The sequence below is a fragment of the Salvelinus namaycush genome, chromosome 42 (genome assembly GCF_016432855.1).
Source record: "Salvelinus namaycush isolate Seneca chromosome 42, SaNama_1.0, whole genome shotgun sequence".
Taxonomy (NCBI): domain Eukaryota; kingdom Metazoa; phylum Chordata; class Actinopteri; order Salmoniformes; family Salmonidae; genus Salvelinus; species Salvelinus namaycush.
Window position 1 is genome coordinate 21,734,150 of NC_052348.1, and position 25,919 is coordinate 21,760,068.

Consider the following 25,919-nt stretch of genomic DNA (forward strand, 5'->3'; position numbering starts at 1 on the left):
TGATATTCTGAGTCTGTCATTTGACTAATGTGTTGTGGGCGAAATGGGAAAACAACTAGATACTCACTTTTTTTAAATTCTCTTTCTCAACCACACATTTTTCTCCCCTTCTCTTGGCCTTTTTCTCCCCATTATTTCTGTCTTCCCTCGCTTCCCTCTCTGCCATCATCCCCTTTCTTCCCTCCCTCCAGAAGTGGAAGCAGCATTGGCTGGCTCTCTACCCCTCCAGCCGCTGCGGTGTAGCCAGGCTAGAGCGCCAGGAGGTGGGGGGAGGAGAGCGGGCCGGTCCCTCTGGGGTCTGGAAGCACCAGGACAAAGTTAAGGAGAAGAGGGTGATCCGCCTGTCAGAGGTAAACCTTACTGCTGTACTTGTCTTCCTTACTAGCACTGACTTTGATTATAGCTGCATTATTGAGGATTTTTTTTTTTACTGGCACTGACTGTAAGACAGTATGTGGTTGTCTTACCTAACTTAGTTGAATGCACTATAATTGGCTCTGGGTATGGATAAGCATAAGGCCCTGCGAGAGACTAGCATCCTGTCTAGAGGGCGTACTTGTACATCAAACTGGCTCATGCTACAGAAACAGGAGATAGGCCCCTGTTCCTATGAGCTGTTAGAGCTTGCACAAGCCTTAGCCCCAATCTATCTCTTTAATGCTGAGTGCCAAGCAGAGACGCACCAAGTCACATTTGTTACAGTCTCTGGATAAGAGTGTCTGCTAATGGAGTAAAATGTAAATGTAGGTGATCAGGGTCCTGAGGCTGCCCCCACAAGCTGAGGCCTGCCCCAAAGACAACATGGCCGCCTTCTGTGTGGAGACAGACGGCAGGAGGTACGTCTTCGCAGCGGATAAGGACAACTGCGTGGAGTGGGTGGAGAGGATGTGTGACCTCGCCTTCCAGGTGAGAATAGCAGCTTCTGTTGTTGTCTTGTGACTGTTATGGATCAGTCTCAATTCAACAGTTTGACAGTTACAGATAGAAGTAGAATCATACTTTATTAGCATTCAACAACGCTGATAGGAATTTGTTTCGGAATTGGTACAAGGCTAACAGCAAACGCCATTATTCACTGGTCTCTCTATCATTAAACTCTTCATCACCAAACAGTTATTATACAGAGGATGTGTACACTCTTGGAAAATAGGTTGTAAAAGGGTTCTTCTGCTGACCCCATAGGAGAACCCTTTTTTGTTCCCTGTATAAACCTCTGTAGAAAGGGTTCTACATGGAAGCCAAAAGGGGTAGATAGCACCTTTTTTTTCTAAGAGTGTAGGTATCTGTGAGGACAGTTCTCACTGTCTAATCTAAATACATGTCTTCTCTCCCAGGGAGGCTCCACTGGTCAGCAGCCTCAGATTCAGATGGAGGACAACCAGATCTACGTCTCCAGGGAGGAAGGTGAGAAGCACATCAGATATCCTAGTGGCCATTACAAACTATAACGAACAACCATTCTTCTGTCTGTTTATCTTCTTATGGCTGCAAGGCAAAGTGTTGAGTAGCCAGTGAAATCGTGCCCATTTCAAACGGCCTCCTACTCAAATCTTGCTCGTACAATATGAATATTATTATTCTTTTTGGATAGAAAACACTTTCTAGTTTCTAAAAGAGTTGGAATTATTTCTCTGAGTGAAAAAGAAGTCCTTCTGCAGCACTTTTCCTGACCAGGAAGTGAAATGTCAGAAATCGATGCTCTTTTCAACTTGATGCCTATACATGGTCTTGACACTTAGGAGTCTGCTGACACTCTATACGCCTTCCTATTGGTGTAAAGAGGATGTCAGAGAAGAAATTTTTGTGCTCATCTTGTTCTGTGGTGGAAAAAAAACTATTTCTTTGACGTGACCGTCCACTTCCGGTACTCTGAAGGAAGTGGGATTGACTTCTGTTTTGCCTTGGTAACGAACGGCTAACGTCTCCGGCTCAAATTTTTTTTGATACATGTGACCATATCATCGTAATGTATTTTTTTTCAATATAGTTTAATCAGATTATTGAAACTTTATTCGGGAGTTTTGCCGTGTTCCGTCCTCTGACTGTGTTTACGTTGGAGAAATTTATGCCACTCGGCTAGTGCCAATGCTAATTGAAGAGGGAAATTTGCCATTCTGAATCGAAACAACGACTCATCTGGACAGAGGACACCTTCTTCAACATTCTGATGAAAGATCAGCAAAAGTAAGACCCATTTTATGATGTTATTTCATATATCTGTCGTGCATGTGAACTGGCCGTGGGCGCCCAATTGTGTCTGTCTATTGTAGCTACGCTAATATAGCGATACATTTTGTTTTCGCTGTAAAACATTTAATAAATCGGAAATATTGTTTGGAATCACAAGATGCCTGTCTTTCAATTGCTGCAGACTATGTATTTTTCAGAAATGTTTTATGATGAGTAATTAGCTATTTGACGTTGGTGTCTGTAAATATTATGGCTGCTTTCGGTGCAATTTCGGATTGTAGCTGAAATGTAAACTATGGTTTATACATGAAATATGCAAATTTTTCGAACAAAACATATGCTATACAATAAATATGTTATCAGACTGTCATCTGATGAATTTGTTTCTTGGTTAGTGGCTATTTATATCTTTATTTGGTCGAATTTGTGATAGCACCTGATGGAGTAAGAAACTGATGGAGTTAGAAAAGTTGTGTCTTTTGCTAACGTGGTTAGCTAATAGATTTACATATTTTGTCTTCCCTGTAAAACATTTTAAAAATCGGACATGTTGGCTTGATTCACAAGATGTGCACCTTTCATCTGGTGTCTTGGACTTGTTAATGTGTGAAAGTTAAATATTTAAAAAAAATAGATTTTGAATTTCGCGCCCTGCACTTTGAGCTGGATGTTGTCATAAGTGTACCGGTGTCGGGCTGCCCTCGTAAAAGGTTATGTCTAATGGGCATATGATTACTGCTGTCTTGGAACAGGTTCTTCTTTTCAAAGATATTACTACGAATAAAGGATAGATAAACACAAAATAGAAAGCAAGAAATAGAAATGAACACCCTCCATAGTGCTTCGGTCATGACCTCCACTCTCCCTCCTCTCTCCCCTCAGTTAGTGAGTTCAGGGTGGGTGTGAAGCAGACGGATGTAGCGATGCGCTGCGGCCTCCAGGGGGAGTACTATTGGCTGCAAGTGGCCCAGGAGGGGCTGGTCCTTAAGGAGGCAGAGACCAGGAAGAGTTTGCAGGACTGGCCCTATCGGCTGATACGACGCTATGGCAGAGACAAGGTCAGTAGAACCATGGAATTTAGAATCTCATTGAACCATAGAATTAGATTCCTAATCTGTTATTAGTTTTAATCTAATGCTACTCTCTAGTGTCTAATTTCAAGGCCATCACAGTACGGTACTATGCTGCGCTACAAAGGCAAAACAGTAGTAACTACATAATTTTTTGGACTGCGAATTCTGACTTCAAAGTATTTTTCTCTCTAAACAGACAGCAATTTCTGGTACTTAATGATATGTTTTGATCAACTGGCTTGTTCTTGTGTCAGGAAACAAAATACCACACTAATCAGATAATTTACCTGGCATTTACAACAGATCAAAGTTACTGTGTTTAGCTTTTTAGGGCAGTGTGGGTCCAAAAAAGGATGTGTCTAAGGATCATTGTAGGGTCATAAGTGTCCATTCAAGAAGGTTGCAGGTTATAATACGTATGGTGCCCACATTAAATTATGCAATTTTCCAGTGAACACCTGTGGGAATTTTCTCAAATCATTGTGTCCTCTTGGTTCTCCCACAGTTGACATTCTCCATCGAGGCGGGCCGGCGTTGTGACTCTGGACCCGGAACCTTTACCTTTGACACATGCCAAGCTGACGACATCTTCAGCCTCATCGAGAACGCCATACGGGAACAGAAGGCCGTCGCCGGGGACGAATGTGAGGGCCACACTGTGGCTGCTAACCGTAGCCCTAATATGCCTCGTGCTCGTTCACCACTGCCCAAACTACCAGATAGCGCAGCCATTTTGGAGGGCAGCTACAGCTTTAAGCCAGTATTTTCAAACGCTATTGGCGCAGAGCAGTGTGTGTACTCACAGCCGCCTAATTTGATTGGCTCTGAGGAGTGTCCGTACTCTGAGCCAGCAGACAGTATTAAACCCAAAGCCCCAGGCCTCAACTCCTATCTGACGCCCCCAACGGCCTCCACCCTCACCCCCTCTATCCCTCTATACCCCCACAATCACCATGGCAACCGAACGGAACCAGTGTACGCCGACCCAGCAGACATCCTCTCACTCACACCCCCGAGATCTACACCACCACCACCACCGCCCACTTCCTCTTCCTGCTCTTGTCACCACGGCGACAAGCCAGAGCCGGTCTACTCCGAGGTGTATGACCGGGGACAGGAACCTGGCAAAGAGCAACCCATCTATAGTGAGCCTTGTGTGGGGACCCCAGCCAAGGGCCCCAACACTGACCCGTTCGCCCACCTTTACAGCCAGGTCTGCAAGCCAGGCTCTTCATCCTCATCTTCATCATCCCCCTCTTCCTCCTCATCATCATCGTTGACCATTACCAGGACCTTGGCCACCAGGAGGCCCACTGCTGGACGCCAGTCACCAGAGGTCATCTATGAAAACATGGGGTTCATTTAGGATACTCTGCTGCGTCTGAAATGGCACCCTATTGCCCTTTAAGGTGCACTACTTCTGATCAGTGCCCATAAGGATATATTGAGACCAATCCACACATTCACTCATTTCACAATGTTATTGTAAACTTACTTTATTTATTGAACTTGTTTTCACATACAGAATCATTGTTTTTTCTTATGATGTAATAACTTTTGTATAACCTGATATGAATATCAATTTTGCACACCAGTGTAATGAACATGGGAGAGGGAGAAAAGAGTAACAGAGATCTTCCAGAAGTCTGCCAGTGGTCGATGTAAATATTACAAACAGTGTTAGCCTCCTCCTCCCCAACAGAAACCAATGACTTCCGCTCAGTCTCACATCCTTTTCCTAATTGACTTTGTTTTACTGATGTGATTCAATAAAACAATCATGGGTGTGTATCCAGTAACTCTCCCTCCACTATTTGTTTTGTGCATTGATTGTTTATTTTTTTGAAATTGTATTGTGCCCCTCAATAAATGAGACTACTGTTCAGTTCAACGCTGTTTACATGGGAATATGTGAACGTTAACAGGCCGACTACTGTATATTTCAGGCTCCTCTGTGGTTGTCGGTGTGTATTCATGTTTGGTTTAGTGAGATTTGAAGCTTCCTGGTTTAACACATTGTAATAGTTCTATTACATACTGTACTGTACCTGACCTGTAGGCTAAGTAGCCTATTATACCGTGTTAGAAATAGCACCAAATCGGACACCGAATAGGTAGGTGAGAATAAAAAATACGGCGTATTTTGATGCACTTGAACCGTACTTTTTTGTTTTCTTGGTTTCTGTAAGCGTTTCGTTCCCCCCTGTCCATCCTGTATTGACAGAACGCCCCGAGCGCACTTTTAATGACGCGTAACTGACACGCGCTGAAGAGTACTTGTGTCTTCAACTGACATTCTTCCTGATGTCACTTCTCAACATGCGGACCACCTGTTTTATGGCCGTGATCTTGTATCTCACAACTGGTTCATCTCGTTGTCAAACACCAATTCCCAATGTTCACGGAGGTGAGTACAGTACAGTTGGACAAACGGTCTCTCTCTCTCTACATACAAAATGTATTGCAATTTTAAAATGTATCGCAATTCCTAATGGGTACGGTAACGTTAGGTAGGCTACAATCTAATTAGTCATAGCAATGCAAATGATGTTGCCTAGCAAACAAGTACATTTGTAAGAAGTATATTATCAGCACCCAGTGTGGTTTTGGCAGGCTAATTTATTCATCTGGGAATGGAGATGGTTAATGACTTAATCCGACATTTAACCAGATGGGAAGGATGGAGGCATGGTGGAGAAACGCCCATTAAACAACACTTTTAAAATGACTGAAGACACGTGTGTCATTTCACTGCTGTTTTCACTAAGTACCCGGAATATAGCAGAGTGAGTATAGACTGGGGTTACAGTGTTATCCTAATTTTGCCTGCTTTCATGGATAGATGGGCCTAGGCTATAGGTCTTAGATTTTAGTACGGAGAATGTGGAGGTTTGAGATGCCCCACTCTTAGTGGTCTGTGTGTGTGTGTGTGTTAACACCCAATTGCAACAAGGAGCAGTTTACCGGACACATGTTAAGCCTATGTCACGGACTAAATAGCAAACACAAAGGAGAGTTTAGCCCCAAAATTGTCTACCTAAATCAGCATTGAGTGACTGGTCAGTAGGGGTTTATTTATTACGCTGATTCTGTTGCAAAACATTTCTTAAACGGAATGAAATGGGGAGGGACCTAACTGAATTTGTCCAATAGAAACCATTTTTTGTTGTTTGGACTAATTATTGCACCCCAGCTGTGGGTAGCGGCCGACCGACTACAAGAATATTTCTCAGTAGAGGAAGTGACACAATTACTGATGCTTAGAAATGGTTCGGTAAAAGTCCCTGTAAGTCAGTCTCATCCTTCACACATTCACTCAAAGATCTAGGGCAAATAAATGGGGTGGAGGAGGGGAGTATATTTTACGGAGCCCTGGTCCAAAGTAGTGCACTGTAGGAAATTGTCACGCCCTGACCTTAGAGAGCCTTTTTATGTCTCTATTTGGTTTGGTCAGGGTGTGATTTGGGGTGGGAATTCTATTTTTGTTTTCTATGATTTTGTATTTCTATGTTTTGGCCGTGTATGGTTCTCAATCAGGGACAGCTGTCTATCGTTGTCTCTGATTGGGAACCATACTTAGGTAGCCCTTTTCCCTCCTTTCAGGGTGGGAAGTTGTCTTTTGTTTTTGGAACTATAGCCTTAAGCTTCACGGTCGTTTTTGTATTGTTTTTGTCGGCGTCGTCCTAATAAAAAGGAATATGTACGCTCACAACGCTGTGCTTTGGTCCAGTTCTTTCGACGGCCGTGACAGAAATATTTGGGGCACATCCCTAATGTTATGCCCTGTTCTCCTCAGGGGTAGGTGCAGTTCTGGGGGTGTCCAACGCCAGCGTCCTCCTGCAAGACCCCAGCTCTGAGACACTCTACCTGGGAGCCAGAGGCTCCATCCTGGCCCTGCACACCTCCAACCTCACCTGGAAACACCCATCAGTGAGAGAGAAAGGGAGGGAGAGACAGAGATAGTGGGGAGAGAGGGAGGGACAGGGAGATAAGAAGGCGGAGGGAGGGACAGAGAAATAAGAGAGTGGAGGGACAGGGAGATGGGAAGGAGGGACAGGGAGATAAGAGAGTGGAGGGACAGGGAGATGGGAAGGAGGGACAGGGAGATAAGAGAGTGGAGGGAGGGACAGGGAGATAAGAAGGCGGAGGGAGGGACAGAGAGATAAGAGGGCGGAGGGAGGGAGGGAGGGACAGGGAGATAATAGGGAGGAGGGAGGGACAGGGAGATAAGAGAGTGGAGGGAGGGAGGGACAGGGATATAAGAGGGGGAGGGACAGGGAGATGGGAAGGAGGGACAGGGAGATAAGAGAGTGGAGGGAGGGACAGGGAGATAAGAAGGCGGAGGGAGGGACAGAGAAATAAGAGAGTGGAGGGACAGGGAGATGGGAAGGAGGGACAGGGAGATAAGAGAGTGGAGGGACAGGGAGATGGGAAGGAGGGACAGGGAGATAAGGGAGTGGAGGGAGGGACAGGGAGATAAGAAGGCGGAGGGAGGGACAGAGAGATAAGAGAGTGGAGGGAGGGAGGGACAGGGAGATAAGAGGGGGAGGGACAGGGAGATGGGACGGAGGGAAGGAGGGACAGGGAGATAAGAGGTGGAGGGACAGGGAGATGGGACAGAGGGAAGGAGGGACAGGGAGATAAGAGAGTGGAGGGAGGGACAGGGAGATAAGGCGGAGGGAGGGACAGGGAGATAAGAGAGTGGAGGGAGGGAGCGACAGGGAGATAAGAGAGGGAGGGACAGGGAGATGGGACGGAGGGAAGGAGGGGGAGGGAGATAAAAGGGGGGAGGGAGGGACAGGGAGATAAGAGAGTGGAGGGAGGGAGGGACAGGGAGATAAGAGAGGGAGGGACAGGGAGATGGGACGGAGGGAAGGAGGGACAGGGAGATAAGAGGGGGAGGGAGGGACAGGGAGATGGGAGGGAGGGACAGAGAGATGGGAGGGGGGAGACTTCTTCACTTGACTGTCTGTGTGTGCACGCTTATCTGTGCATATTTCCACTCTTGATCTTAGCCAACTGGCAGTGAAACGAGTGTGTATTTGTTTGTGTTTTCATGATGGGAGTATTAATGAACACAAAACCATAGAAAAACCTACGTCTTACCTGGGACAAACACACTATGGCAGACATAGATTAAAACTAGTCCTGGACAACTTTCTCAATAGAGATTCTCCACTGACACTGCTTTTTAGTCCAGTACTGGGCTTAACCCGATGTTGAACTGTGTGATGTAACTGAATGTGTTTGTGTGTTCTCTCTCTTCCGTCTCCGTCTCTGCAGATTAAGTGGGAGGCAACAGAAGAGGAGAGGAAGTCCTGTATGGGTAAAGGCAAGAGAGAGGTGAGCAACGTGGGGTGCTCTTGATCTGTGTTTGAAGTGGCAAGAAAAGTGTGTGTGTGTGGTAAGAGGTGTCTCTGTGGCAGTGGAGGCTGGTGGGAGGAGCTATAGGAGGACAGGCTCATTGTAATGGCTGGAATGGAATTAATAGAATGGAGTCAAACATGTGGTTTTCATATGTTTGATTTGTTTGATACCGTTCCATTATTTCCATTCCAGCCATTACAATGAGCCTGTCCTCCTATAGCTCCTCCCACCAGCCTCCGCTGCTCTGTAGTGTATGTATGTGGTTAAAGGTGTTGGTGAGATGCTATGCTTCACAGCCAAAATGTAACACCATCACCTTTGCCTTTAGTCATACTCATCTATGTCATGATGTATGATACCGTTACCATAACGACTGCTTTACTGACTCTTCAGCTTCCTGTCAACAACACCTCACATCCTCTATGTTTGGTTTTCAGATGACTTTTCACTTTGTATCTGGTCATCTTCAAAGACTGATAAACAGAACTAGAGGTCGACCGATTATGATTTTTCAACGCCGATACCGATTATTGGAGGACCAAAAAAAAGCCGATACCGATTAATCAGACGATTTTTGTTTATTTATTTGTAATAATGACAATTACAACAATACTGAATGAACACTTATTTTAACTTAATATAATACATCAATAAAATCAATTTTGCCTCAAATAAATAATTAAACATGTTCAATTTGGTTTAAATAATGCAAAAACAAAGTGTTGGAGAAGAAATTAAAAGTGCAATATGTGCCATGTAAGAAAGCTAACGTTTAAGTTCCTTGCTCAGAACATGAGAACATATGAAAGCTGGTGGTTCCTTTTAACATGAGTCTTCAATATTCCCAGGTAAGAAGTTTTAGGTTGTAGTTATTATAGGAATTATAGGACTATTTCTCTCTATACGATTTGTATTTCATATACCTTTGTCTATTGGATGTTCTTATAGGCACTTTAGTATTGCCAGTGTAACAGTATAGCTTCCATCCCTCTCCTCGCCGCTACCTGGGCTCGAACCAGGAACACATCAACAACAGCCACCCTCGAAGCAGCGTTACCCATGCAGAGCAAGGGGAACAACTACTCCAAGTCTCAGAGCGAGTGACGTTTGAAACGCTATTAGCGCGCACCCCGCTAACTAGCTAGCCATTTCACATCGGTTACACCAGCCTAATCTCGGGAGTTGATAGGCTTGAATTCATAAACAGCAGAGCTGCTGGCAAAACGCACAAAAGTGCTGTTTGAATGAATGCTTACGAGCCTGCTGGTGCCCACCATCGCTCAGTCAGACTGCTCTATCAAATCATAGACTTAGTTATAACATAATAACACACAGAAATACGAGCCTTAGGTCATTAATATGGTCGAATCCGGAAACTATCATCTCAAACAAAACATTTATTCTTTCAGTGAAATACGGAACCGTTCCGTATTTTATCTAACGGGTGGCATCCATCAGTCTAAATATTCCTGTTACATTGCACAATCTTCAATGTTATGTCATAATTACGTAAAATTCTGGCAAATTAGTTCGCAATGAGCCAGGCAGCCCAAACTGTTGCATATACCCTGACTCTGCGTGCAATGAACACAAGAGAAGTGAAACAATTTCACCTGGTTAATATTGCCTGCTAACCTGGATTTCTTTTAGCTAAATATGCAGGTTTAAAAATATATACTTCTGTGTATTGATTTTAAGAAAGGCATTGATGTTTATGGTTAGGTACACGTTGGAGCAACGACAGTCCTTTTTCGCAAATGCGCACTGCATCGATTATATGCAACGCAGGACATGCTCGATAAACTAGTAATATCATCAACCATGTGTAGTTATAACTAGTGATTATGATTGATTGATTGATTGTTTTTTATAAGTTAAGTTTAATGCTAGCTAGCAACTTACCTTGGCTTCTTACTGCATTCGCGTAACAGGCGGGCTCCTCGTGAGGCAGGTGGTTAGAGCGTTGGACTAGTTAACCGTAAGGTTGCATGATAGAATCCCTGAGCTAACAAGGTAAAAATCTGTCGTTCTGCCCCTGAACAAGGCAGTTAACCCACTGTTCCTAGGCCATCATTGTAAATGAGAATGTGTTCTTAACTGACTTGCCTAGTTAAATAAAGGTGTACATTTTTTGGGAATAATATATCGGCAAAATCGGCGTCCAAAATTATCAATTTTCGATTGTTATGAAAACTTGAAATCGGCCCTAATTAATCGGCCATTCCGATTAATCGGTCGACCTCTAAACAGAACCATGACTTACGTTAAATAGTCAGGGAGTTAGAGTTCTTGTTATCGCTACCGTTTTTTTCAATGGGAGTAATATGAAAACCAACCTTGGCCTGTATACATTGGGTTCCTTGCACCTGAGTTGAGAAACCATGCATTATACTACTGATTATAACCATATTTGATTGATCTGTTTAGAGCTAGGTTCTCCTGATCTAGGATCATGCTATCTACCCCAAATCCTAACCTTAGCCATTATGGTGAAGAATGTAAACTGACCTGAGATCTGTGTCTAGAGGCAACTTTATCCTGCTCTGTTATGGCCCTGTGCTAGGAAGGAGTTGCCAAATGTGCTTCAGCCTAGCTTAAACTAAAAGGCAATCAGGGACTTGAAAATGCCCCAAATATTCCTTATCCCAGGGCACTTGAACTGTTTCCATATAGATCGTAAAGATGTATTTACGAGATACAAACAGGCTTACGTTTTCCCCCTCTGCTAATCTCAAATGGCACCCTAGTCCCTATTCAGTGCACCACTTTTGACCAGGGCCTATAGGGGAGAATAAGATGCTGTTTGAGACATGTCTCTTTGTCTCCCTCTACAGGATGAATGTTATAACTACATCTGTCTGCTGGAGGTTCTGAAGGATGGAAGGATCTACGTCTGTGGCTCCTACGCCTACGAACCCCGCTGTGCTTTCATAGTCAGTCACGTTCTCTCTCCTCTGTCTCTTCTCATACTCTACACCTATATCATTTAGTATTATTATTATAGTCTACACCTAAAATATTATTATTATAGTCTACACCTATATCATTTAGTATTATTATTATAGTCTACACCTAAAATATTATTATTATAGTCTACACCTATATTATTATTATTATTATTATACTCTACACCTAAAATATTATTATTATTATACTCTACACTTACAATATTATTATTATTATACTCTACACCTACAATATTATTATTATTATACTCTACACCTACAATATTATTATTATACTCTACACTTACAATATTATTATTATTATACTATACACCTACAATATTATTATTATTATACTCTACACCTCTATTATTAATATTATACTCTACACCTATACTATTATTATTATTAATATTGTTATTATTATACTCTACTCCTATATTATTATTATTATACTCTACTCCTATATTATTATTATTATTATACTCTACTCCAATAGTATTATTATTATTATACTCTACTCCTATATTATTATTATACTCTACTCCTATATTATTATTATTATTATACTCTACTCCTATATTATTATTATACTCTACTTCTATATTATTATTATTATTATACTCTGCTCCTATATTATTATTATTATTATACTCTACTCCTATATTATTATTATTATTATACTCTACTCCTATATTATTATTATTATTATACTCTACTCCTATATTAATATTATACTCTACTCCTATATTATTATTATTATTATACTCTACTCCTATATTATTATTATTATTATACTCTAATCCTATATTATTATTATTATACTCTACTCCTATATTATTATTATTATTATTATTATTATTATTATACTCTACTCCTATATTATTATTATTATTATACTCTGCTCCTATATTATTATTATACTCTACTCCTATATTATTATTATTATACTCTACTCCTATATTATTATTATTATTATACTCTACTCCTATATTATTATTATACTCTACTCCTATATTATTATTATTATTATACTCTACTCCTATATTATTATTATACTCTACTCCTATATTATTATTATTATACTCTACACCTATACTATTATTATTATTAATATTGTTATTATTATACTCTACTCCTATATTATTATTATTATACTCTACTCCTATATTATTATTATACTCTACTCCAATAGTATTATTATTATTATACTCTACTCCTATATTATTATTATTATTATTATACTCTACTCCTATATTATTATTATTATTATACTCTACTCCTATATTATTATTATACTCTACTCCTATATTATTATTATTATTATACTCTGCTCCTATATTATTATTATTATTATACTCTGCTCCTATATTATTATTATTATTATTATACTCTACTCCAATAGTATTATTATTATTATACTCTACTCCTATATTATTATTATTATTATTATACTCTACTCCTATATTATTATTATTATTATTATACTCTACTCCTATATTAATATTATACTCTACTCCTATATTATTATTATTATTATACTCTACTCCTATATTATTATTATTATTATTATTATACTCTGCTCCTATATTATTATTATACTCTACTCCTATATTATTATTATTATTATACTCTACTCCTATATTATTATTATTATTATACTCTACTCCTATATTATTATTATTATTATACTCTACTCCTATATTATTATTATACTCTACTCCTTTATTATTATTATTATTATACTCTGCTCCTATATTATTATTATTATACTCTGCTCCTATATTATTATTATTATTATATTCTGCTCCTATATTATTATTATACTCTACTCCTATATTATTATTATTATTATTATTATACTCTGCTCCTATATTATTATTATTATACTCTGCTCCTATATTCTTATTATTATTATACTCTGCTCCTATATTATTATTATACTCTACTCCTATATTATTATTATTATTATACTCTGCTCCTATATTATTATTATACTCTACTCCTATATTATTATTATTATTATACTCTACTCCTATATTATTATTATACTCTACTCCTATATTATTATTATTATTATACTCTAATCCTATATTATTATTATACTCTACTCTTATATTATTATTATACTCTACTCCTATATTATTATTATTATTATACTCTACTCCTATATTATTATTATTATTATACTCTGCTCCTATATTATTATTATTATTATTATTATACTCTACTCCTATATTATTATTATTATTATACTCTACTCCTATATTATTATTATTATTATTATACTCTACTCCTATATTATTATTATACTCTACTCCTATATTATTATTTTTATTATACTCTACTCCTATATTATTATTATTATTATACTCTGCTCCTATATTATTATTATACTCTACTCCTATATTATTATTATTATTATACTCTACTCCTATATTATTATTATTATTATTATACTCTGCTCCTATATTATTATTATACTCTACTCCTATATTATTATTATTATTATTATTATACTCTACTCCTATATTATTATTATTATTATTATACTCTACTCCTATATTATTATTATTATTATTATACTCTACTCCTATATTATTATTATTATTTTGATACAACTGCTAGATGCTCTTTAACTGTTGTGGTCAAATGCATGTTATTCATTCAATTCATGTATTTAGTTGATAGGCTTACACACGTGATGTTCACGTCACAGGAGGTGGGACCTTAATTGGGGAGACCAGGCTCGTGGTAATGGCTGGAGCGGATTCAGTGGAACCATATCAAATACATCAAACATATGGTTTCCATGTGTTTGATGCCGTTCCATTCGCGCCGTTCCAGCCATTATTATGAGCCATCCTACTGGGGCGGCAGGTAGCCTAGTGGTTAGAACGTTGGGCCAGTAGCCGAAATCCCAGAGCTGACAAGGTAAAAATCTGTTGTTCTGCCCATGAACAAGGCACCCACTGTTCCCCGGGAGGCCGTCATTGTAAATAAGAATTTGTTCTTAACTGACTTGCCTGGTTAAATAAATAAAAATATATATTACATTTAAAATACCCTCAGCAGTCTCCACTGGTTCACATACTAAATATAGACTGTGTGTGTGTTCAGGACCCAGTGACGTTTGCCCTAGTAAAGGAAGAAGGTGACAAAGTGAAGATGGAGAATGGGAAGGGGAAATGTCCTTATGATCCCAGACAACCTCACACTGCTGTTACTGCAGGTTAGACACACACACACACACACACACACATGCTCACACTCACACACACACACACACACACACACACACACACACACACACACACACACACACACACACACACACACTCACTCTATCACATCCTGTCTATATGTGTACTGTAGATGGAGTGCTGTACACCGCCTCCCCTTCTAACTTCTGGGGCACAGAGTTTGACATCACCAGGGCAACAGGTCAACAGGTGCGCGTGCCTCCGTCCATCAACTGGCTCAATGGTGAGACCCATCTGTCAATCACATATACTCCCAATGCATGATGGGAAAGATGATAAAATACTTCTACTGTCCAAACTTCTGTAACACCGAAACAACAACAGAATGTGTCCAATGAAGAGTATAACTCAGGATGCGTTTTAGCAGTGTAGTGTTACTTACCTAATGAGTTCTCTTTGATGAGGGTCTATATCTATAACCATCCACATGTTTTATGCCAGTAAAGTCATACCGTATGAAATAAAAATCACCACAGCTCTGATGGAAACAGGATGTTTTGGTACAGTTTTATAAATGCCAACAGATAACTTGTCCGTTCGACATGGTGGGATCTTTTTGTGGCGGTAGAATGAATTATGTGAGACGTGGCGATGGAAACGCCTTTATGTGCTAGTATTGATGTAACAACTATCATATGGAAGTAAACTTGGAGTCATGCGATGACATGTTGTGTGGTCCTCCCACTATGACTCGGGAAATCATGCAGGTTATTAGGCTACAGATGAAATAACTGAAAGTTCAAGGTGATTTTGATGCTCTTTTCCAATAAATATCGAGGGTCTTATTCTGGTGACATGATGACTGCAGTTTGACAAGTAAAAATATTCTTGCTCTTATCCATAGTAATGTCATCATGTAGACTAGCCTTCCCACACTGTATCTGTGAGCTGTTGGCTGGAGCGCTCGTGCCAAGACCAGAATATCTACATTTGCTATTTAACCCAACAGTTTTTGGGATATAACTATCGGTACAGTTGAAAATGGAAACACATTGAACTTTACATTTTTATTCGGTACATCAAAACTTAAGCAAAAAATAATGTTTTGTGTGTCTACGTCATCACACATTGATTTTTATCCGCAAAAAGACAGTTTGGTGGAAACATCACTAATGGGAAAATGTACAAGTTTGTCTGGTGCTACAACGAAAATGTGAACCGTCGGGGGTGTTGAGGACTGGAGTTGGGAAGCACTACATATAATATGTCATTAATATGTAATTCTCTTACGAGTCCAGATCCAGAGTTTGTGAGTTCGGCCCTGGTCAGGGAGAGTCCTGGAGACGATGATAAAATCTACTTCTTCTTCACGGAGAATGCCAGAGAGTACGACCTTTATACCAAGGTCAGGGTCACACGGGTGGCCAGAGTCTGCAAGGTGAGATACATCTCTCTCTCTCTCTCTGTCTGTCTTTCCTCTCTTTCTCTCTCTCTCCCTCTATTTTGCTCATGTGTGCTTTTTCTCGTGCTCTCTCTCCATCCTTCTCATTCCCCTCTCCCCCCATCCCTTTCCCTGTCTGCCAGGGAGACGTGGGGGGCTCTAAGACCCTGCAGAAGCGCTGGACCAGTTTCCTGAAGGCTCAGCTGGTGTGTCAGGACCGGGACAGTGGCCAGCGCTACACCGTCTTGACCCACACCTACCCCCTGGAACACCGCCTGGGAGACCCCAGCAGCACACACTTCTACACCCTCTTCACCTCCCAGGGGTAAGGGGGTGGAGAGGGGAAGAGAGAGGGGGGGATAGAGATGGGGAGAGAGGAAGGTAGAGGAGGAGTAGAGATGGGGAGAGAGGGAGGTGGAGGAGGAGTAGAGATGGGGAGAGAGGGAGGTAGAGATGGGGAGAGAGGGAGGTAGAGGAAGAGTAGAGAGGGAGGTAGAGGAGGAGTAGAGATGGGGATAGAGGGAGGTAGAGGAGGAGTAGAGATGGGGAGAGAGGGAGGTAGAGAAGGAGTAGAGAGGGAGGTAGAGGAGGAGTAGAGATGGGGAGAGAGGGAGGTGGAGGAGGAGTAGAGATGGGGAGAGAGGGAGGTAGAGGAGGAGTAGAGATGGGGAGAGAGAGAGGGAGGTAGAGGAGGAGTAGAGATGGGGAGAGAGGGAGGTAGAGGAGGAGTAGAGATGGGGAGAGAGGGAGGTAGAGAAGGAGTAGAGAGGGAGGTAGAGGAGGAGTAGAGATGGGGAGAGAGGGAGGTGGAGGAGGAGTAGAGATGGGGAGAGAGGGAGGTAGAGGAGGAGTAGAGATGGGGAGAGAGAGAGGGAGGTAGAGGAGGAGTAGAGATGGGGAGAGAGAGAGGGAGGTAGAGGAGGAGTAGAGAGAGGGAGGTAGAGGAGGAGTAGAGATGGGGAGAGAGGGAGGTAGAGATGGGGAGAGAGGGAGGTAGAGGAGGAGTAGAGATGGGGAGAGAGGGAGGTAGAGAAGGAGTAGAGAGGGAGGTAGAGGAGGAGTAGAGATGGGGAGAGAGGGAGGAGGAGTAGAGATGGGGAGAGAGGGAGGTAGAGGAGGAGTAGAGATGGGGAGAGAGGGAGGTAGAGGAAGAGTAGAGAGGGAGGTAGAGGAGGAGTAGAGATGGGGAGAGAGGGAGGTAGAGGAGGAGTAGAGATGGGGAGAGAGAGAGGGAGGTAGAGGAGGAGTAGAGATGGGGAGAGAGAGAGGGAGGTAGAGGAGGAGTAGAGATGGGGAGAGAGGGAGTAGAGATGGGGAGAGAGGGAGGTAGAGAAGGAGTAGAGATGGAGAGAGAGAGAGGGAGGTAGAGGAGGAGTAGAGATGGGGAGAGAGGGAGGTAGAGAAGGAGTAGAGAGGGAGGTAGAGGAGGAGTAGAGATGGGGAGAGAGGGAGGTAGAGGAGGAGTAGAGATGGGGAGAGAGGGAGGTAGAGAAGGAGTAGAGAGGGAGGTAGAGGAGGAGTAGAGATGGGGAGAGAGGGAGGTGGAGGAGGAGTAGAGATGGGGAGGGAGGTAGAGGAGGAGTAGAGATGGGGAGAGAGGGAGGTAGAGGAAGAGTAGAGATGGGCAGAGAGGGAGGTAGAGGAGGAGTAGAGATGGGGAGAGAGAGGGAGGTAGAGGAGAGGTAGAGATGGGGAGAGAGAGAGGGAGGTAGAGGAGTAGAGATGGGGAGAGAGGGAGGTAGAGAAGGAGTAGAGATGGGGAGAGAGGGAGGTAGAGGAGGAGTAGAGAGGAGGAGTAGAGAGAGGTAGAGGAGGAGTAGAGATGGGGAGAGAGGGAGGTAGAGGAGGAGTAGAGATGGGGAGAGAGGGAGGTAGAGGAGGAGTAGAGATGGGGAGAGAGAGAGGGAGAGAGAGGAGGAGTAGAGATGGGGAGAGAGGGAGGTAGAGGAGGAGTAGAGATGGGGAGAGAGGGAGGTAGAGGAGGAGTAGAGATGGGGAGAGAGAGGGAGGTAGAGGAAGTGGAGAGAGGGAGGTAGAGGGAGGTAGAGGAGGAGTAGAGATGGGGAGAGAGGGAGGTAGAGGAGGAGTAGAGATGGGGAGAGAGGGAGGTAGAGGAAGAGTAGAGATGGGAGAGAGGGAGGTAGAGGAGGAGTAGAGAGGGAGGTAGAGGAGGAGTAGAGATGGGGAGAGAGGGAGGTAGAGGAGGAGTAGAGATGGGGAGAGAGGGAGGTAGAGGAGGAGTAGAGATGGAGAGAGAGGGAGGTAGAGGAGGAGTAGAGATGGGGAGAGAGGGAGGTAGAGGAGGACTAGAGATGGGGAATGGGGTGGAGAGAGAATGAGAGAGAGGACAGATTGCGAGGGGAAGAGAGAGGAGAATCACTAAATATGAATATTATGTTACAATGACTCATACAGACGGCATTACTGTAATGAACATGGTAATGTGTGTGTGTGTTTAGGAAAGGAGAGCGCGTGTCAGCAGTGTGTGTGTACAGCCTGGCTGACATCACCAAGGTGTTTGCGACGGGAGGCTTCAGAGATATGAAGAGGAACTGTGTGAACAGTGGGAGCTCTGAGTCTGTACCCGACCCCCGACCTGGACAGGTATTCACCAGACTCACCTGGGTTGTATTTATTAGGGCATGCAATGGAAAACATTTTTAAAACGTTTTGCAACGGATAGCGAAAGTTAGTGCTTCTTTTGAAAATGAGTGTTTCTTTGTTATTGGACAAATCCACGTAGTCATTTTCCATTTAAGGGTTATTATCATATAGTGTCCTAGTATGTCCATCATCGTCATAACATGCTGAAGTGTTCTCTGTTCCCCCTCAGTGTATCAACGATGTCCTGAGAGCCCAGGGTTATAACTCCTCCTTCGACATGCCCGACCGCGTGCTGCAGTTTGTCAAGGAACACCCTCTGTTGACGGACACTGTGAACGCAGCGCCCCTTCTGGTGAGGAGGGGAACCATATACACCAGGATCACAGCCACCAACATCTCCAACAGTGATGCTGCCCTACTACATCTGGGAACAGGTGAGAGAGAGAAACATGAAGTAATCAATAGACCAGGCAGTTAATTGACTATGCTGAACATTTCAGAAAATATTCTCATTTTGTGGTTGATTATGTTCTGTGGTGTGAATCGATGTGTGTTTTCACACAGATAAGGGAGAGTTGCACAGTGTGTCTATCGTTGGTCGTACTGCTACTCTGCTGCAGGAGATCCCTCTGACAACCTCAGTAGAGCCCGTCAACAACATCCTCATACACCAGGTATCACACACACACACACACACACACACACACACACACACACACACACACACACACACACACACACACACACACACACACACACACATACAGACACACTCAGACAGACACACAGACATCTTTAACCCTTTTCTCCCTCCCAGGGCCATGTGGTGGTAGGCTCACCCTCCTCTCTGTCCCGTGTGCCAGTAGAGGGGTGCAGGGTGTACTCCAGCTGTCAGGTGTGTGCCCGGGCAGCAGGACTGGGTTGTGTGTGGAACGTCAACAAGAGAGCCTGTGTTGCGGAGTGAGTCTACATAGCATTCTCTTTGTGGTGGTTTGATTCTCTCTCTTTCTCTCTCTCTTTCTCTGAATTCAATTCAAGGGCTTTATTGGCATGGGAAACATATGTTAAGGCCCTCCTTGGTAGGCCTATCTCTCTGTCTCTATTTCTGTCTCTGTCTCCCACTCTCTGTCTCTGTCAATTCAATTTCAATTTAAGGGGCTTTATTGGCATGGGAAACATATGTTTACATTGCCAAAGGAAGTCAAATAGATAATAAACAAAAGTGAAATAAACAATAAAAAGTTTACATTTAACAGTACACTCCAAAAGAATAAAGACATTTTATGTGTCATATTATGTCTAAATATACAGTGTTGTAATGATGTGCAAAAAGGAAAATAAATCAACATAAATATAGGTTGTATCTCTCTCTCTTTCTCTCTCTCTTTCTCTTTCTCTCTCTCTCTCTCTGTCTCTTTCTCTCTCTCTCTCTCTCTCTTGCTCTCTCTCTCTTGCTCTCTCTCTCTCTCTCTCTCTCTCTCTCTCTCTCTCTCTCTCTCTCTCTCTCTCGCTCTCGCTCTCTCGCTCTCTCGCTCTCTCTCCTGCTGTCCAAAACATTGCTTTATCTTCCTTCCTTTCAAACTAGTTGTTTCACTGTCACCATCACATCTCACCATCTCTCTTTCTTCTTTCTCTGTCCTCAGCTCTCCAGTGCAGAGGAAGTCAGGGGACCCTTTGAATGTGTGTGGCACTGGAGAGGGTGAGTATGAACACTATTCCACTATTAAACAGGTGGATTTTAATTGTAGTGCTAGAGGCGTCCTACAGACCCTTGTTTGATTCCAGGCTGTATCACAACCGCCCGTGATTGAGAGTCCCATAGGGCGACGCACATTTGGCCCAGCATCGTCTGGTGTAGGGTTTGGCCGGGGTAGGCCGTTATTGCCAATAAGAATTTGTTCTTAAACTGACTTGTCTAGTTAAATAAAGGTTTTAAAAAATGTATATCATATTTATATTATATAATTATATCAATTATATTCCACTATTACCCATGCATAAGGTTCTTATATCACATCTAGTCCACTATTAAACATGTTTTAGGCCCTTATATAATATCTATTCCACTATTAAACATGTTTTAGGCCCTTATATAACATCTATTCCACTATTAAACATTTTTTAGGCCCTTATATAACATCTATTCCACTATTACCCATGCATAAGGTTCTTATATAATATCTATTCCACTATTAAACATGTTTTAGGCCCTTATATAACATCTATTCCACTACTAAACATGTTTTAGGCCCTTATATAACATCTATTCCACTATTACCCATGCATAAGGTTCTTATATCACATCTAGTCCACTATTAAACATGTTTTAGGCCTTTATATAACATCTATTCCACTATTAAACATGTTTTAGGCCCTTATATAACATCTATTCCACTATTAAACATGTTTTAGGCTCTTATATAACATCTATCTCACTATTAAACATGTTTTAGGCCCTTATATAACATCTATTCAACTATTACCCATGCATAAGGTTCTTATATCACATCTAGTCCACTATTAAACATGTTTTAGGCCCTTATATCACATCTAGTCCACTATTAAACATGTTTTAGGCCCTTATATAACATCTAGTCCACTATTAAACATGTTTTAGGCCCTTATATAACATCTAGTCCACTATTAAACATGTTTTAGGCCCTTATATAACATCTATTCCACTATTACCCATGCATAAGGTTCTTATATCACATCTAGTCCACTATTAAACATGTTTTAGGCCCTTATATAACATCTATTCCACTATTACCCATGCATAAGGTTCTTATATCACATCTAGTCCACTATTAAACATGTTTAAGGCCCTTATATAACATCTATTCCACTTTTAACCATGCATAAGGTTCTTATATCACATCTAGTCCACTATTAAACATGTTTTAGGCCCTTATATAACATCTATTCCACTATTAAACATGTTTTAGGCCCTTATATAACATCTATTCCACGATTAAACATGTTTTAAGCCCTTATATAACATCTATTCCACTATTAAACATGTTTTAAGCCCTTATATCACATCTAGTCACTATTAAACATGTTTTAGGCCCTTATATAACATCTAGTCCACTATTAAACATGTTTTAGGCCCTTATATAACATCTATTCCACTATTAAACATGCATAAGGTTATTATATCACATCTATTCCACTCTTAAAAACGTATAAAGCCCTTATCACATGTTCCACTATTAAACATGCATACAGCCCTCATACCACATCTATTCCACTATTAAACACATCCACCAAATCTACTACATTTCCAAACAGAATTAGGACGATCTCTCGCTCTCGCTCTTTCTCTCATCTTGTAACTCCCTCCTCTTGCCCATCTCCCATACTTCCTATCTCTCCCTTTCTCTCTCTTTTACTCTCCATCCTTCCTTCTCACTCCTCCTCTCCCTCCAACTCCTCTTTCTATCTCTGCTTCTGCCTCTCTCTGTCCTCCCTCCCACCCCCTTCCCATCTCAGGTCGTTGTTCCCCTTTGGTGAAAGAGCTGCGTGTGAAGAAGGGCCTGGTGGTCCTCCTCCCCTGTGACCACCCCCATCTCTCCCCTCTCCCCTGCGTCTGGGAGCACCCCCAGGGCCGCCACACCCTGCAGCACCACTCCCACCTGGAAGTCACCGTCTCTGGATCCAGCCTGGGCCTCTACTCCTGCCGCTGCTCAGCCCAGGGTGATTATTCCTGGGGTAGCGAACCCTGCCTCACAGCCTCCTACCAGCTCACCATGGAGGACCTCAGTGTCGAAGGCAAGGTGGACCCGGGGCTGTGGAGACCACCGGTATGGGTGTACATCTCCTGTGTCCTGCTGGGGGTGCTGGTTGGAGCTTTAGGAGCCACTGTGTTCCTGAAGAGGCTGTGCTGGAGAGCAGCCCAGCACACCCCATTAGAGGACAGAAATGGAAGGGGAGTCAATCAAAGACAGCAGGGGCAGGGTCCCACCTGCTATGAGAATAAGCTGGTGATGAGTGACACGCCGGTCGGCCAATCGGGAGAGTGCGTTTTGTGAAGCGATGTCCAGAATTGACTTAATTGAAGGAAGTGGTTTGCCAGGTACCGCTTATAGACTGCTCTCTCTGATGCTTTCTTTCTTTCTGTGTCTCTGTCTCTCTCTCTCTGTCTCTTCCCGTGTCTCTCTCTCTGTGTTTCTCTCTGACTCTCTCTCTCTCTGTATCTCTATGTGTCTCTGTGTCGCTCTCTCTGTCTCTCTATGTGTCTCTCTGTCTCTATCTGTCTCTCTCTCTCTGTGTCTCTATGTCTCTCTCTGTCTCTCTCTCTCTGCTTCTCTGTAACCAGGTTTCCATCCAACCTTTTTACGCGAGTAAAACATGTCACGACAGGCCTGATGGAAACAGCACATTTTTGGGTCAACTTTCCAAATGTCGACAAAACAAAATACGCTAGACAAGGTGGGATGGTTTTGTGTTGGTAAAATGAATTATGTGAGAAATGGCGGTGGAAACACCACCTTTATAGACAAATATTGATATAATAACCATCATATCGATGCGATGACATGTTGTGTGGTCCTCCCACTCCAACTGGGGAAAGCATGCAGTTTATTAGGCTACAGATGAAATGGAGCCATTCCCACAATGCACTGTAAATTAGTAACATGCTGTTGAGTTGTTATACATTTTCTGAAGTCTGGACATGTCTACTGTCCTTCTTACTGAACATCCCCCTCCTCCCAAGTCAATACCACCCTCATCCACCCTCCCTTCTTAAATGCCAAATACAATACGTCATATTGAGACAGTGGCTTCAACAAATGTAAAAATAAAAATTCTTAATGAATGTCCCTAATGTGGGTTTGAGTGAGGTGTCTCCTCTCTCACTACTAGCTATTATATCATTCAGTGTTGTTTTAAATGTCAGAGCCTTGTCTGCTACACGTTCCTGCACCATTACAAGGTTTTCTGTCTGCTTGGCCTTTGTAACAATCGATCTGACAATAGCTACAGCTAACCACTCAGTTGCTGAATATCCCATAACACGTAAATATACCTTGCTCTGTCTATACTGGTCTTTTTTCTGTCCCTTTGAATTAACCTCAACCACAACATTACATAATACTGTCATGTGTTCAATAGTGCCTCTAACAATTTCTGCCTTGAGATCATGTCAATTCTGCCATGAGATAATGTAAATTATACCATGAGATCATTTGAATTATACCTTGAGGTTTTAGGCTATTGTTCCAGCCCAGCACTAAAATACCTCATACCACTAGTTAAAGCCACTGTCTGCAAGGTGTCCAGTAATATCACATACTGAAATATACCCCTTAATTGTGAATAATATGACTCGTTTTGAATACCTTTATGTAATTGTCTTACTTTATTATAACCCCCATAAATGTAGTACATGTTTCTACAAATGTGCTTGTTGTTATGTAATCTGAGACTTATTTAGAGCCTCATATCAATGTCATGGGATGTCATTCCTTTAGCACCACAGGTATAGCATAGAAATCAAGTGGTCGTTCTGATATTTCACCATTTCTTTATTTTTACTTTGGATGATGTGCATATTGTTTTCTAGGTATTATTACTGCACGTTTGGAGCTAGAAACACAAGCATTTCACCGCACCTGCGATAACATATGCAAATCTGTGTACACGACCAATACAGTTTGATTTGAAGTGCTAGTTTTATGTGAAAATCTCGTAGCATGCATTTGTTCCATTGTTTGCATTGTTATTGGTGGCCCATTCAATCATAGATGGTATACAACATAGTTACAGTAAATATAGTTACAGTTAATGCTACAGTACATATAGTTACAGTAAATGCTACAGTACATATAGTTACAGTAAATATAGTTACAGTTAATGCTACAGTACATATAGTTACAGTTAATGCTACAGTAAATATAGTTACAGTAAATATAGTTACAGTAAATGCTACAGTACATATAGTTACAGTAAATATAGTTACAGTTTAATGCTACAGTAAATATAGTTACAGTAAATATAGTTACAGTTTAATGCTACAGTAAATATAGTTACAGTAAATATAGTTACAGTTTAATGCTACAGTAAATATAGTTACAGTAAATATAGTTACAGGTAATGCTACAGTACATATAGTTACAGTAAATGCTACAGTACATATAGTTACAGTAAATACTACAGTAAATATAGTTACAGTTTAATGCTACAGTACATATAGTTACAGTAAATGCTATATATGACCAGGCTTGGGTTCAAATACTATTTGAAATATTTCAAATACTTTGAGTGTTTTCTTTAATCTGCCCGGTGTGCCAGGTGTGCAGGATTTGCACTTTTGGGACTTTTCTTTTTATTCCATTGCAGCAAACATGCTCAATCAAGCACAGCTAAGATACTTGAACCCAGGTCTGTATGCAACCTATGGTGAAGTTGTTGGTACTGTAGCAGTTGTTTCGCATTAGGCTTCTCCCAATGTGGGCATTACATTACGGAGCCTCGTACATATTTGTAGAAACAAAAGAAAGAAAGGTGGGGATCTTCCAGTGATGTGTTCCTATGGGAACACTGGAAAACAAATTGGAACATGAATTGCATCATTCAAGTCATGAGAGTATCCCAAAGTTGAAGGGTTTATTGTTCCCCTCACCATTCTCTAGAAGTCACCCTCTGAGTTTCGTCAGCAACACGTGACAACAGAGGGCTCACCGAGCGAGTTGGTAGGGGCAAGGGGGTGATTTGGGATTCACCATCGCTCTCTGTCTGCCTGTCTGTCTCTCTGTCTGCCTGCCTGTCTGTCTGTCTCTCTGTCTCTCTGCCTGTCTGTCTGTCTCTCTGTCTGCCTGTCTGTCTCTCTGTCTGCCTGCCTGTCTGTCTGTCTCTCTGTCTGCCTGTCTGTCTCTCTGTCTGCCTGCCTGTCTGTCTGTCTGTCTGCCTGTCTGTCTCTCTGTCTGCCTGCCTGTCTGTCTCTCTGTCTGCCTGTCTGTCTCTCTGCCTGCCTGTCTGTCTGCCTGCCTGCCTGCCTGCCTGTCTGTCTGTCTCTCTCTCTGTCTGCCTGTCTGTCTCTCTGTCTGCCTGTCTGCCTGTCTGTCTGTCTGTCTGTCTCTCTGTCTGTCTCCCT

At 41.9% G+C, this 25,919-nt stretch overlaps 2 protein-coding genes across 2 annotated transcripts; both read left to right on the forward strand.

Moving 5' to 3' along the window:
* Window positions 1–3,077: 3,077 nt before the first annotated feature.
* LOC120035187 (docking protein 1-like) lies at window positions 3,078–5,118 on the forward strand. Its single transcript, XM_038982014.1, has 2 exons — window positions 3,078–3,248; window positions 3,769–5,118. Exons 1-2 carry the CDS (start codon window positions 3,114–3,116, stop codon window positions 4,627–4,629), a joined length of 996 nt encoding a protein of 331 aa, XP_038837942.1. The 5' UTR covers window positions 3,078–3,113; the 3' UTR covers window positions 4,630–5,118.
* A 636-nt stretch (window positions 5,119–5,754) lies between these two features.
* LOC120035041 (semaphorin-4F-like) lies at window positions 5,755–22,854 on the forward strand. The gene is made up of 14 exons (XM_038981806.1): window positions 5,755–5,758; window positions 7,060–7,193; window positions 8,547–8,606; window positions 11,465–11,563; window positions 14,696–14,807; window positions 14,951–15,061; window positions 16,077–16,216; window positions 16,363–16,544; window positions 18,679–18,823; window positions 19,053–19,257; window positions 19,388–19,497; window positions 19,641–19,783; window positions 20,467–20,522; window positions 22,316–22,854. The coding sequence occupies exons 1-14, from the start codon at window positions 5,755–5,757 to the stop codon at window positions 22,852–22,854; spliced, it is 2,040 nt and encodes a 679-aa protein (XP_038837734.1).
* The last annotated feature ends 3,065 nt before the right edge of the window (window positions 22,855–25,919 follow it).

What these genes read in the sequence shown, in the direction of transcription:
- LOC120035187 (XM_038982014.1), top strand. Translation starts at nt 3,114, where the DNA reads ATGCGCTGCGGCCTCCAGGGGGAGTACTATTGGCTGCAAGTGGCCCAG. An exon ending in GACGCTATGGCAGAGACAAG is followed by an intron (nt 3,249 to 3,768) that starts GTCAGTAGAACC and finishes GTTCTCCCACAG; the next exon opens with TTGACATTCTCCATCGAGGC.
- LOC120035041 (XM_038981806.1), top strand. An exon ending in ACAACATCCTCATACACCAG is followed by an intron (nt 19,498 to 19,640) that starts GTATCACACACA and finishes TCTCCCTCCCAG; the next exon opens with GGCCATGTGGTGGTAGGCTC. An exon ending in AAGAGAGCCTGTGTTGCGGA is followed by an intron (nt 19,784 to 20,466) that starts GTGAGTCTACAT and finishes CTCTGTCCTCAG; the next exon opens with CTCTCCAGTGCAGAGGAAGT.